This window comes from Musa acuminata, chromosome BXJ2-10 (genome assembly GCF_036884655.1).
Source record: "Musa acuminata AAA Group cultivar baxijiao chromosome BXJ2-10, Cavendish_Baxijiao_AAA, whole genome shotgun sequence".
NCBI classification, from domain to species: domain Eukaryota; kingdom Viridiplantae; phylum Streptophyta; class Magnoliopsida; order Zingiberales; family Musaceae; genus Musa; species Musa acuminata.
This window is the reverse complement of record NC_088347.1, coordinates 20,534,720-20,548,689: the sequence shown is the minus strand read 5'-3', so window position 1 is coordinate 20,548,689 and position 13,970 is coordinate 20,534,720. Positions and strand designations below refer to the sequence as shown.

The following is a 13,970-nucleotide window of genomic DNA, read 5'->3' as shown; positions in this document are numbered from 1 at the left end:
AATCTCACCACCCATATAAATAATCACATCTTATCATTCCAAGATCATGTAGAATACTAATAAATAAACTTAGTAAATCTGGGCATTGTTGAAACTAATCATCATATTTCACCTATTTACATCTCATTCACTGTAGATTTGTAGATACAAAATCTTTAAAGATTCAATAAGATTACATATGATCAACCTATTTGCACTTTACCTGCTGTTAGTAGCTGTGTATATATCTCATTGGAAGTAAGCTTTGATGGCAGAGACTATACAAAGCATGTCAATGAAGTCAACCTTATTTTTCTCTAACTTGTGTACAGATAGGAGCAAAATAATCCATAAAAAAAAGAATCTTTTACATTAAAATCCTATTAATACAAAAAAAAAAGAGAGAGAGCTCTGATAATTCCATTTCTGCCGTCACTTACATCTGCAGTGTGCAGTGTCGCACTACGACGACGACGACGACGACGAGCTCCCCTCATCAGAGCTTTCATGTCTCAGGGCATGAAGCTTCGGAAACGCAGAAGGCGGTAGCGTCGGGTTCATCGGCACCGGGAGATGCCGTGCCGAGGTGACGGTGGTGCGCTCGTTTATCTTGGCGACCTCCTTGCAGACCTTATCGAGGACTGCCAGGAAATCCCTGACCACCGTGAAGATCCTGAAAGGATGCGCCTCTTCCTTGGCGGAGTCGCCATGGAAGTACTCGGTCGTCTCCTTGACCAGCGACAGCGCCACGCTCTCCTGTGCCTGCACTCTTATGACGTCGTCCTCCGCCCTCTTCAAGAACCGAACCATGGCGTCGCGGAACCCCAGCCTGCACTCCTCCGCGCCGAGCGCTTCGTTCAATCTCAGGACCTCGTCGATCTTGCCGAGCCCCCCGGCGAGTCGCGCGACGTAGCTGCCGAGGGTGGCGGAGTCCATCGCGGCCGCCTTCTTGACGTTACCCAGCTCGCCGCCAAGGCCGGCGACGACCCGGAGGCCGAGCTTCCTGCCCTCGAGCTCGTCCCGTAGCGCACCCGTGGAGCCTTCGGATCTGATGATCTCCTGGGTGACGAAGTGCAGCAGCGTGGTCCGCCCGTCGGCGGCTTTGACGTCGACTAGCTTGAGGAGGGTGTCGAGCTTGAAGGCGCGTGCATCGCCCCGATTGGTGCCGACGTTCATGCGGTTGCCGGTCTTGAGCACGGCATCCAAAAGCTTGAGGAACAACCTGCTGCTCCTCAGCTCATCACAGGCAGCCTGATGATGGCAAATCCAGTTATAATGGCAGAGAGATGCCTCAGATCCAACAAACATGAGAGCTTAGATCCTCATATGGGATCCATTTAAAGTAAGCAACACTTGATCTATTGATCTAAGTTGATCTTAGTAGACCTGCCCCGATTCGAATCAAACCATAGTCAAAGCTATATCTAAGTAATTTCAAACACAAACACGGAAAACTTATACTGATCATTGATAAGCGAAGCAAAATCGACTCTATATCAATCAAAAATACAAGTAGAGAGGTTGCCAATTGAAATGAAAATAAAGTTCTGTTTTAACTCCGAGGAGCTAAGTAATGTCATCATGAGTTTATGGCTGAACACTATAATGAGTTTATGATCAGAATAACTTCAAACAGAAGATGGTTTTCATGTTGTTAGGAAACAACATGCAGGACATTTGAAAGAGTCAATGCAACACAAAAAACAAGATCTTAGGATTAGCCTCTTTGCTAGCAGAACAGAAACTGCAGAAAGAACCAAGTGATGTACCTCGAGAGTCTCGAAGGACTTGATGAGAAAATTGACCTCCGAATCGAAATTGGCTATGTAAAGCATGGCATCCACTCTCTTGAATGAAAATGGTACATCAAGCAATGCCTTGAGAAAAGCTTCAGCTGGTGCAAGCTTGCATGGGGAGTCATCTTTGTGTTCTTGCAATCTGTGTTCTTCTTCTGCGCTGGGAGCCATCTTTACCAGTGTTTCCAGCAGCTCAGTCCCCAAGCTCTCAGCATTGCCTGCTTTCAGAACTCAGGATTAGATACTCATGGAAATAATGTTGTAATTCTGAAGGTGTTATTTAACTTTATTGGCACAGAAAAAATGGCGAATTCTTTGAAAAAAAATCTCTCAGCATTGCCACTCTGTTTGTGATGTTTTCCTAGTGTTGTTGAAAATGCTATAACACAAAAACAAAATTATTATTACTTTCTAGCAGTGTTTTAGGTAAATTCATAGGAAAATAGAGGAAAAAGGAAAAGGTGAAAATTATTGTCATAAGTTAGGACTTTTGGTTGTGGATTCTGACAGAAAGATTTATATTCCATCATTGTTGCTTACTACTGATACCTCAAATCCAACAAAACCTATATAGTAATGCAGAGTAATCGATGGACACCTTCTGCACCAACAAGTTCATTTGCTTCTCCTCACAGAAAGATGTAATGGCATCAAGAAGTGATGCTTTGACAGGCGATTTGATTGCCATTGTTATGACCTCTAATTGGAATGAGTTACACTGAATGAGACAGTAATGGAAAAACAAGAACCAGAAAGAACTCAATAGAAAACTTGTCATTGCAGCTAAATCGAGCCAGAGAAACCTGACCTTCTTGTAGAGCATCGCAGACTTCCTCTTTGGTCACATTCAATGCTCTCATCAGAATGGCAATGTTCTGAGACTTCTTCGGATCGAGCACCCTCTTCTCTCGCGGTGACGAAGGAAGGACCTGCCGCCGGTTGGTCTCCCTGTGTGTGGCGTTGGTTGCATTGCGGACGAACAGAGTCTCGATCATTTCTTCGTTCACCCTGTTGATTCCTCAGTTGTGTAACTCGATGAGAAGGAAAAGGGAGGAGGAAGGAAACATGGTGAGGAATCTCACTGGAAGGAGCTGGATTTTAGCTGATCCCACACCATTGCTCTGTCCGAGCTCGCCTGAACCTTGTCCCAGTGCAAAGGCTTCAGCTTTGGCCGCTGGGCTTCCTCGTTCTTCTCTGTCTTGAGCTTGGGTGGCACGAGAAGCGGTGGCTGTCTTGCCTGTGGCTGCCGGACCTGACTCTCCCAGTATCCGACCGGCGGCAGTGGGGGAGGAGGAGGAGGAATCTGTAGGGGTGGAGCTCGGCTCTGTTGAGGTCCTGGGGCAGCAGTGACCACGACTGGAAGTGGTGGTGGTGGCGGCGGCGGCGGAGCAAGTAATTCGCGATCTCGGGTCAGAAACCTCTCGGAGAGGGACTTCAATGATCTGCGGGTGGATTGGCCGGGGCTCGATCCGAAGCGCGCCGACGAACGAGGAGATGAGGCCATGTTCGACGACGAGTATGATGGCGTGCTCATTCTCCAGCTGAGGGATCCACATTTCTCCGCTGCTGTTGGGAACATCCGCCGGGAGCTCGACGCCCGCCCATAAGCCAACCTCCCGGAGCTCTCCTTCCGGGCGGAGGACCCCCTTGGCGAATAGAACTCGTCCTCCGACAAGCCCTCCGCCTCACCGTTCCCGTACCCGTGCCGGTAATGGCGCGGAAGTGGCGGGAGAGGTCGGAGCTCCGGGGACTCCAGTTTCCGGACGGACGATCCGACCATACCGTCTGCGCCAGGTCGGGGGCCTCCGTCGCGGCGGGTGTCGACGAGGGTGCCGAGGTAGAGGAATTTGGAGGAGGAAGAAGCGGCGGAGGGGGCGGGCCTGGGTGCGCCGCCGTCGGATGCGGTGGATTCAGCGGGGACGAGCCGTTGGGAGTCGGACCGGGCGTCGTACTTGCCGGAAAAAAGGCGACGGCGGCGGCGATGGAGGAAGAACGCCGCCGCCGCGGCGAGAATGGCGAGGAGGGGGACGAGGACGGTGACGACGACCTTAAAGCTCTGGCGGGAGGGAGGGGCGGGGGCGGAGCCAGGGAAGGTGAGGGAGGAGATGTTGGCCGGGAAGGTGGGCTGTTGGGAAGGCGGAGGCGGCGGTGGGGGCGGCGGGGAGGAGTTTAACGGGAAGAACGGCTGATGCGGGGTGGTGGAGTAGGGGTACTTGGGCAAGGCGGAAGGTGACTCAGCTGGAGCAGTGGAAGGAAGAGGGAAGTAAGGCAGGTGTAGTGCCCTTCTGTTGCTGATAGGAACGGGAGGCGAGCACGACGTCGATGTTGATGGCATTGTGGCGAGAGAATTGAGAGAAGAGAAGGAAACCAATGTTGAGGGAGGGAAGGAGTGGGGAGTGTTTTGGTTGTTGTCTGTTCTACTTCACAGTGTTCACAAGCAGAGCAGGTGACAGGTTAAAGAGGTATGCATGTGAAAGAAAGCAGGGAAGAAGATGAAAAGGAAGAGAGAGAGAGAGAGAGAGTAGGGAGATGAAGTGGGTGTATGGAGAGAAAGAAGAGAAAAAGAAGACAAGGATTGGAACTTTGCTATTGTTTGAAAGGTGATGAGAAGATGAGCAGAAATGGCTGGAGGAAGAGCGTGAATGGTCAATGGTATGATTGAAGAGAGTGGAGAGAGAGAAGGATATTAAGGTGAAATGATAGGGAGATCAAGTGAGAAGAAGAAAAAGCAGAGATTGGAACTTGCTGTCTTTTGAAAGGTGACGAGAAGGTGAGCAGAAATCCATGGACTTCAAATTTGGAAGAAGAGCATGAAAGGTCAATAATGTGACTGAAATAGAGAGAAAGAGAGAGAGAGAGAGAGAGAGGTGATTGAGTAGGGAAATCAAGTGAGAAGAAGAAGACAAGGATTGGGACTCCGCTGCTGCTCGAAAGGTGATGAGAAGGAGAGCAGAAAAAGCAGGAGTTCAAGCTTGGAAGAAAGGTCAAAAACGAGTGGGTAAGAAGAAGACATGGCGAGGGAGCAGTGGTCACTGAAGACTCGCGTGCCTGCCAAGCTTCAGAGAAATCAAAGAATAAAGACTCGCTCTGACAGCCTGCATGCATGGCGACTAAACGCTTGCGCATGGTTAAATGGCACCCCCCTTCTCTTCCATGTACTACTTGCATCGACTTGTTGCAGCTTCTTCCATGTGTAGTCTTCTCCTGCAAACTCATATCTTTACACATCTGCTGTCAGCTTTCTACCTTTCCCTGATCAAAAGTTTCTCGACTGACTGGGGCAATGTTGCATCATGTGATCAACAACTCTCTCTTGCTGATGTTGGCCAAGAGAGGAAGAGACTTCATGAAGCAGAAGACAGTCAAGTCAAAGCAGGACAAAGACAGGCCGAGAACACTTTAACTCCTATCAGTTCAATTGGCATAAACAATATACCAGCTTGATCAATTAATCCTCACAATCTACTGCAGCACTTTAATCCCTCACATGAATGGCAGCAGAGTGCAGTGTTTATTGGCATAGTTAAGTAGCTTCAAAGGCAAAAAAGAGGTGATTAGAATCTGCAACACTTGTTTGGCCATTACAATGAGCCAAAATGGGATCTAGTCAACCTTGCAACCACTCCAATTAAACATAAAAAAAGCTAGTCATAAAATAATCTTTGGCTGACAAAAAAATAGGTGATTTAGATCAAAATCTTTAGCTACCAATTCCAATTGTCAGCATCAAAAATATCTTTAACAAAATTGGAAAATTATAGAAGTGATATTCCAAATTATACAAGTATACTAATTTCTTATAAAAAATATCCCTAATATACAAATTTGCATGTGGTTACCATTAATTAGATATGTGACTTCATAATCAAGCACTACATTTTTGGATCATAATAGGCACTGAGTACAAACAGTTAAATGTTAGAATTTGCAGTGATGATGTTAATAACCCCAGAGGTGAACAACAACTATGTCCACATCTAAGATGGTTTGCCTACTTGACTTTTACTGAAGAAACATTTCAGTGTCTTAGAGTCCCATTCAAAAATCAATCTTATCCCTTCTTGTGCACTGTTCCTCTTGTGTTTATCTTTCATCTGCATTCTGCATCAGGCAGATGGAATATTTCCTTCTGCAGAAGGATCAATTCTTAATGCCATCTTCTTCATAAATCTTTTTATTGTATCTTTAAATATGCTATTATTAATTATTATTATTATTATTATTATTTGGCAAATTACAGGATAATGCTCATGTGGTTGGTAACATGTTTGTTCCATCAAAAAGATAATAGACATTTTCTTTGCCTTGTCATGTCCACAATGGTATATAACATAAGACTGCTCCAAACTAATCACAATTTTTTAGGATGAAATGGTGGTCCTTAAAAACATATGGAATCAAATAACAGAGAGTTTAGAAACAACTAAATGGTGGATGGGTGATGATTGACCCAACAAGCATATGTAGAGCCACTGCAAGCTTCATATACTAATTGAACTGCACAAGCACAAAAGTACAAAGAACATTCCACATGGAAGGTTTAGTTTTGAGTTGTAGCTAATGGTTTCACAGACACAACAACAAGTGGCAATTAAGGCCAAGATCTTGTCTCTTTTGATACCTTAGTCTTCCATCACAACCTTTTGACATACCCCATTAAGTTCTTGGATTCCAACATTTTGTGATTACATCAAATTACTCAAACCACCTTTGTTAAACCCATTCATTATAGGGCAAGCTTTGGTGGGATGTTGGGAGAGTGTCTCTGATACCTTGATGGTATATCAGGTGCTGAGAGAGCAACCTCTACTTAAATTTACCACAAAATCAATCCTCAATGTAGCAATGTGTCATACTTAAAACATATTCTTAGTATAATATAAGTGTTATTTTTTCCTTGTGCCTACAGAAATAGGCAATGATTAATTTCACATGGAGGGGAGAGTTAAAATACAGTGAAAGAATTGTCTCAAACTTTGGAACTACAACATTAGACTGTAAAATATAGTGACAATACCATGCACCATTGATCAGTTTGAATGTAAATTAGGATGCTATATGCTACAAGATATCTTAATTAACATACATAATGGGATCTACCTTTGCTGTGTCGATAAAGAACAGATTATTAATATGTTATCATCAACCCAGGATCATTAGACTAGCAAATATATATTTGAACAGCAGATTTATGATGCGTTGGCATGCATCACATGAATTCTACAGCTACAAGTTTAAGACAGGAAACAAACAGCATAGACATATATAGACAGCACATCTACTTAATTGATAAACTGAAGCATAAAACTTTAAAGTGAATTATAAAAGTCGATCACGGTTTAATACCAAACAGAAACCTGCCTATGCAAAAGGAAAAACTGGATAACAATCAAATGCGGTAAAACAAGCTGCAACCCCGATACGAGACTAGTACTTCTAAATAATGTTCACTCATCATCTTCGTCCTCGTCATCATCATCAGCACCACCAGATGCATTAAGCGCATTCAATCGTTCAATGAGTTTAACCTTTCTTTCCTCATAAGTAAGCTTCTTCAAGTTATATCTGCAATGCAAATTGAAATTAGTGAGAACATGCAGTATGTCTGCCTGGTCATGATTCCATCAGCTAAAATCTGCTGTTAGTCCAAGCAACATCAATTCAACGATGATAACTCACAAAAAAATCATGACACCCAATCTTGTTGGTTTAAATGTGATTGGTTTATACCTCTTGTGCTCCGTTGGTGGTTCTTTCGTAGATTTTATTGCACTTGGATCTGCACGAATGGCAGCATGAACTTTCTTGTACATCTCTTCGATGTCATCAGGCTCAATACCTTTCTTGATATATTCACTGAAGTGTGTCTGGTACTTATCTGGTTCATCCTCCATCAAAGCCTGGGAGAAAAGAGAAGGTGAAGGTAATTGACAATCATGGATGATAATTTTTTATAGAGAACTTGCAATTTGCTTCACCGAAAGCATACAGGAAAACAAGCTTGAGGTGTCAGATCAAGGAAACAGAAGCAAATAGCAGGTTGAAAGAAATATACATGTGCAACTATATAATGAAAGTACTCAAAAGAATATTAAAGTATATATCCATCCAACTGCATGATACGGCCATAGGTCAATACATCAACATACTGAATTTACCAGGAAAATTGTGTAACAAAATAGACATGCATGCACACGCATTCACATAACATACAATAAATAAAATATCATATGTGCGTGCATATTTACTTGATATTATGAATTTGCACATCACATCACATACATGTATATAACAAGTAACAGAAACAATATAATGTGAGAAACAATTTGCACATCACATCACATACATGTATATAATAAGTAACATAAACAATATAAAGTAAGAAAAGACTGTGAAAGCATCCAACCCTCATGTAAGAGGCAACATGACCACCAAAAATGTAATTTCTGTGAACCTCCGCATCAAGTTGCTTCTCGTCGTTCTTAAAACCAGCAAATCTCTTATCACTGTGAGGGATATCAAGTCCACCATCTAATGCTCCCTACATTCAAAATGACCCCAGTTAGTCGACCATATGATAACAAACATACAAAACAGATATATGTTGTGGAGTTTGAGAATCATATATTTAAAACTATCTTTACATATAGGACTGATAAGATTGCAGAATAAGATGTGTGGCCCAGTGCAGATGCACATACAGCTAATTAATGACATGATGATAGAGAAATATTATGATCCAGGTTTAGGTAGGATTTAATTAATGCCAGAGGCTTGACCCACCAAATGATCTAGAACTAGCGACCAAAATAACCTGTTCAAAGGAGTAATACAGCTACACTAGGTTAAAATAAATGACGGATTAAAATAAGCTGTGTTCTGTCCTGACTTAGATAACCAGTTAATTAGCAGGATTACCAACCGAACAGAAAAGGATTAAAATTAACAAGCCAGAATTAGAATGATCAAGTCCAAATATTGAATGAAATGCAGCCTGAAAGAAAAGCTAAGTGAAGCTGAAGCATGTAATGCTATGCTTCATAATGGTCAGGAAGCAAGGAGATGTGGCGAAGAACCCTACATCTTGGGAGACAAATGGAAGATGATACTTGTTATAGACAAAAAGCAAGAAGCAGCACATGTATCATTCATGAGAATGATTACCGATTCATTAATGAACAGGAAGTCAGATATGGTGGGATATCCTACACCTTGGAGGCAACATAGGATGACAAATACATGTCATCTTTTACATACAATAAGCAAGAAACATAATAGAAATATTTTTTTCAGGAGATGGTTCACTATGACAGATAACGGAATAGCTTCCATATCTTATTCAACAAAATATGAAACATAAGCCACAGCACCAAGCAATGTCTTAAAATTTAGAGACAGATTTTCATCAACTTGAGAGCGACCAGGTGCCAAAAGCAGTATGTGCATGCAAATTATCATACGAATATCTATTCATATCTTACTACTCAACAATATATCGAACAAAAGGCTACAGCACCAAGCAACGTCTAATCAAGGTGAGGGCCACCAGGTACCAACAGTATGTGAATGCAAATCCCTGTATGAGACTGATCTGAAAATGTACAGAACTAAAACACAGAATCTATTAGCATGATGAAGACAGATAATTTTAGACTAATGTGATCAATAAAGTCACCAGCTTTTCCAATGATTCAATATAACTAAAAGGTATGGCCTTTAAAGCAATGTGATACCAATATCGACACCGCTAAAACCTGTGAGGAACTATTCCAACCATGTTTAAAGTAACAATATTAAGTTGTATAGTTAAAAATTTAGCACAGAATTCTGAATGAATTTTCAATAGATCATACCTACTCAAAAACACTGCCATGCAAAAAAGATGTTAATGGTTTAATATATCACTTAAGCAGGCCATGGTCTCAAGCGAGAAAGAAAGAATGGTGTTCATTATAAGATAGTGATTTGTTTGACTTGTCATTAAGCTTAATTCAATAACTCTCATCAGGCATTAAACATACATAAGCCATATCAAAATGAAAACCTACAAGGCTAATATCAGACCACGTCAGGTTGATATTGGAACAGGATCCCACCTTGCACCAAATGCACCTGCTATTGGCACAAGTTTCCATACACATCAACCAAGTCCCTCAAAGGTTCCGGTATTCTGTTGAGTTTTTCAACAATCTGTGAAAGATGAGATTTTGCTACAATAAATTTTTGAACCACACAAGGCATTAACAACAATTCATCTTTTGATCTATCTCTGAAATCCTGTCCTGCACTTATTACTATATGTATAACCAAAGTCATTCAATATTCACATTTAACAAGATATAATGCTGTTCTCTTTTATTAACATGATATATTGTGAGAAACAATACCACTTGATGGGGCCTAGTTATTAAAGGCAAAGCAGCATCCCATCACAGAAGAAAATTGAGATAAATTTGGAAGCACAGAAGCCCATAAAGCAAAAAATGAAATTTTAGTAATGAGAAGATAATTACCTTAAGAGCACCAAACACTCGGTTGCCAGTTGTTGTCCTCACAAGGCCAACATCAAGCAGAGCACGGAAGGGCCTCCTGCTCTCAGCAGGTTCAACAGAGAAGTCCTCGCCAGTGGCCTGACCAAGACATTTAGGCAAGTTAGGCAGAAAACATTTTAGTTATATGTAAAAACAACAAACATGGAACACATACCTCTACATTCCCCTGGTATTCATCATCCATTTCAAGAATCTTCAGGACTCGCCTTGCCAGGAGAAGTCCAGTGCAATAGGCTAATCACCGACAAATATGGTTTGTTAACAACTAAGAACATGCATAAATAGGAAAACAAAAAAATATTACCTGCAGCATAGTTAGTAAGACCAACTTCAAGTCCATATTGTGGCAGTTCATGAGCATAAGCAGATGCGAGAACCAGATCACCAGCAATGCTTGCAGATATTACTTGTGCACAAATATCTTTATTACTCTGATATCATATCACGTTAAGAACTTAATCCTAATTACCACAAAAAAGAATAAAAGAAGCACAAAAAGTCAAAAACAGAAATCTTCTTTTGAGGATACAAATCGAACAACAAAACGATATTTAGGTGTATTGTATTTGTTCTTGTCCTGGTTAATCAACCTGATCCGTGCACGGTAATCGGTCTTCCCCTCTGTCCAGTCCGCAAAGACATAATAAATTACCAGCAACACTCGAACAACAGAATAAAAATTGGAAGATAAATACTACCTCTCCGTCTCTTGTACTTGACTTGATAGCGCTTGGAGTAAGCCTTCGTTTTTTGAGTCTTGACAAAGGCCTGAAAGATTGACACCATTCTTAAGTCAGGTATTCAGAAATGCATCTAATGATTTGACTACAGACAGACAAAACAGAGCTGTGGATGCCACTATACCCGTGCTGTAACATTTCATCTAAGAAATGTACATTAAAGGAAGAATGGAGAAAGGGCATCTATCAAAAAACAATAAGGAGATTGAGAGCCACAACTGATAAGATGTTGCGAGTGAAGGCGTTATTATCGGTACAAGAACTCTGTGCAAAATAAGAAGACAGCTACGAGCGCAAAAGAGCCTGCAGACAATAGTGAGCAACACAGTCCAATCTTTTCGTGAATCAGCTTTGACACAGATCAACCAAGAAACCGTAGAAACTAAAAGCACGCAGCGACGGATCGACGACCACGAAGGCCAAAGCAACTCAAGAAATCGTAGAAAAGAGAAGAACAAGATTGAAATGAAGAATATCGTAATACATCAATTCACAGGACCTCCGGAAGTTGACATCCTACTGACTAGCAGAACAATTGCACTACAACTGCCGGAAATTGAAGTCTAGCCAGAGAATAGGAAGACGGAGGTACAGATGTCCCAAGCTACGACTACAAGCCGAAAGAATTCAGATCGATTAAAGATCAGAAAATACATCTGAAGGAAACAAGTAGAGGAGCGAGAGATTGAGGCCATCTCACCATCTCTCCTTCTCCGCTGCTGCCTTCGCGGCGTCGAAGCGGAGGGGAGGGCTTATAAGGGAGACGCTGCTACTCGTTATCGAAAACCCTAGGACACCATCATGCCATCGAAAGATCCGACGGTCGCGATCGCTCTGGTTTACATCTGGCTTTGATCTGAGCCCGATAGGTTTCGGATCCGGGTTTGGGTCCGGTTCTGCTGTCTGACCCAATAAGAACGAGATTTAGGTTCCAGATTTGGTTCGTAAGTACCGTTCTGACCCGATAACATGGTAATATCGATCCGAGTCCGTCCGAATGAATGAAAAAGATGAAGATTTATATTAGATATGACAATGAATGTAAAATTATATTAGATTTCGTGAATATAAATGTTAAAGTGACACGAGGTACTAATGAAAGTAAAAAAAGTTAATCCAAGAACAAAAAGTTAGGTTAGCAATTTGAAATAAAATATTAGAATTGCTAAACATTATGATCAGAAGAAAATAATAATTATTATTTATATTTAAAATTTGATATATTAAAAAAATTAAATATAAAAATGATGTAGGATTTGTTGCTAATAAAGATATTAAGAATAATATTATAAATGTAAACAGATTTAGAGATAAAATTATAGTTCTAAGATTTTTGATATAATAAGATATTTTAAATGTCATTAGTACTTATGCCCTTTTGATGATCAACTAAAAGATATTTTTGAAAAAAAAATGATACCATTCAAGAAATGTTTATAATCGAGATGATGATATAATTTGATACCATTCAAGAAATGTTTATTGTGAATATAAAAGGGTATACAAAGGGTTTGATTAAGAGGAGAAAAATGAAGATGATAATATAATTTTAAATCTTATAATTTTTTATAATTTTATAATTATAAATATCTATTATAAAAAAATATATAAATATTTAATTACTTATAATAGTGATAAGTAGTCAAATAGATTTTTTTTCTCACTAGAAAGATAGATAAAGGTATTTATATGAATTATAAAATTATATTTGATGACAGTTGGATGAATCAATATATATTGATGGTATTATATATTTACTATAAAAAATAAAAAAAAAAATTAGTAGAAAAAATTACTATGGCTAGATGATGATGCTAATCATATGTGTCCTATAAGCCAAGTATGTAAGTGATGACATGTGCGACATGACATGTACTTTTTTTATTTATTAAATTATTTAATATTTTATTATTTTATATTGCTTATTGTATGAATATATATTATGATATCCATAAATTTGTACAGGAGTCGGATCGTAATCAGATCACGATAACGAGACCGACTCACATTTAACTATAAATCCTAAATAATCTCAGTCATAGGTTACTCGAAGGGACATCGAGATAAACGGACATACTAGTATACTATATATCCATCCATATAATGGAGACACCTGGTCTCATAGTTGCTCGTGTAGGGACGGTCTCATAGTTGCTCGTGCAGGGACACTAGGGATATAATGCATATGCTCATCAGAGAATGAGTTTATTGATTGATCCGCTCACAGAATGATAGATGGTTGATGATACCTTATTATCAGACAGTGATTATGTAGTCCTAGTGGTGTATATAATCATTGAACTTGAGATATCAATGATGTCATGTAAGAGTACTCCACTCTTTGATACGTGACTTATAGGTCTGAAAGTTCTAGATCTAACACAATCGGTCATCGGGAGTGGTAACCAACCTTATGAGAGCTATTGAGTATCATGAGAGGAATATCCTATATATTCTTGCTTAAACAAATCCTTGGTCAATGTCATTCAGATTGAGAGAGAGAGAATTCTTCATAATAATTTTATTAAAGCGAGACTTGAGTATAAACTATATGGGCATGACAGCATCATATCTGGTATACGGTCTCTGAGGTATTAGATGGACGAGGGACTATAAATATACGGTAAATGATGATATATAAGTACAATAGATTAGATTCACATTGAACGTCTAGGGATTACAGCATAATAGTATAGTACGTTCGTAGTCGATGAGTTAAGTGAATAATTATGGAAATAATAATTCACTAAGTTAGAAGGAGTTCAGATAGGTATGACTCATAACTAGCTCGATATTGTGCCTAGAGGGTCATACACATATGATAGGTGTTGCGACGAGTATAGGTCCAAATATAAGATATTTGTTAGAGCCCCTATCTTATTGGATATCAAATAAGCCCTGAA

At 40.3% G+C, this 13,970-nt stretch overlaps 2 protein-coding genes across 2 annotated transcripts; both read right to left on the bottom strand.

The window, feature by feature from the left end:
- Positions 1-213: 213 nt before the first annotated feature.
- Positions 214-5,229, bottom strand: LOC135624424 (formin-like protein 1). Its single transcript, XM_065128018.1, has 4 exons — positions 2,858-5,229; positions 2,584-2,783; positions 1,749-1,993; positions 214-1,230 (listed from the first exon to the last, which is right to left on the bottom strand). Exons 1-4 carry the CDS (start codon positions 4,108-4,110, stop codon positions 442-444), a joined length of 2,487 nt encoding a protein of 828 aa, XP_064984090.1. The 5' UTR covers positions 4,111-5,229; the 3' UTR covers positions 214-441.
- A 1,832-nt stretch (positions 5,230-7,061) lies between these two features.
- LOC103999957 (large ribosomal subunit protein uL18) lies at positions 7,062-11,852 on the bottom strand. Its single transcript, XM_009421865.3, has 9 exons — positions 11,768-11,852; positions 11,026-11,095; positions 10,857-10,948; positions 10,632-10,758; positions 10,482-10,561; positions 10,289-10,405; positions 8,182-8,316; positions 7,506-7,675; positions 7,062-7,340 (listed from the first exon to the last, which is right to left on the bottom strand). Exons 1-9 carry the CDS (start codon positions 11,768-11,770, stop codon positions 7,223-7,225), a joined length of 912 nt encoding a protein of 303 aa, XP_009420140.2. The 5' UTR covers positions 11,771-11,852; the 3' UTR covers positions 7,062-7,222.
- Between the last annotated feature and the right edge of the window lie 2,118 nt (positions 11,853-13,970).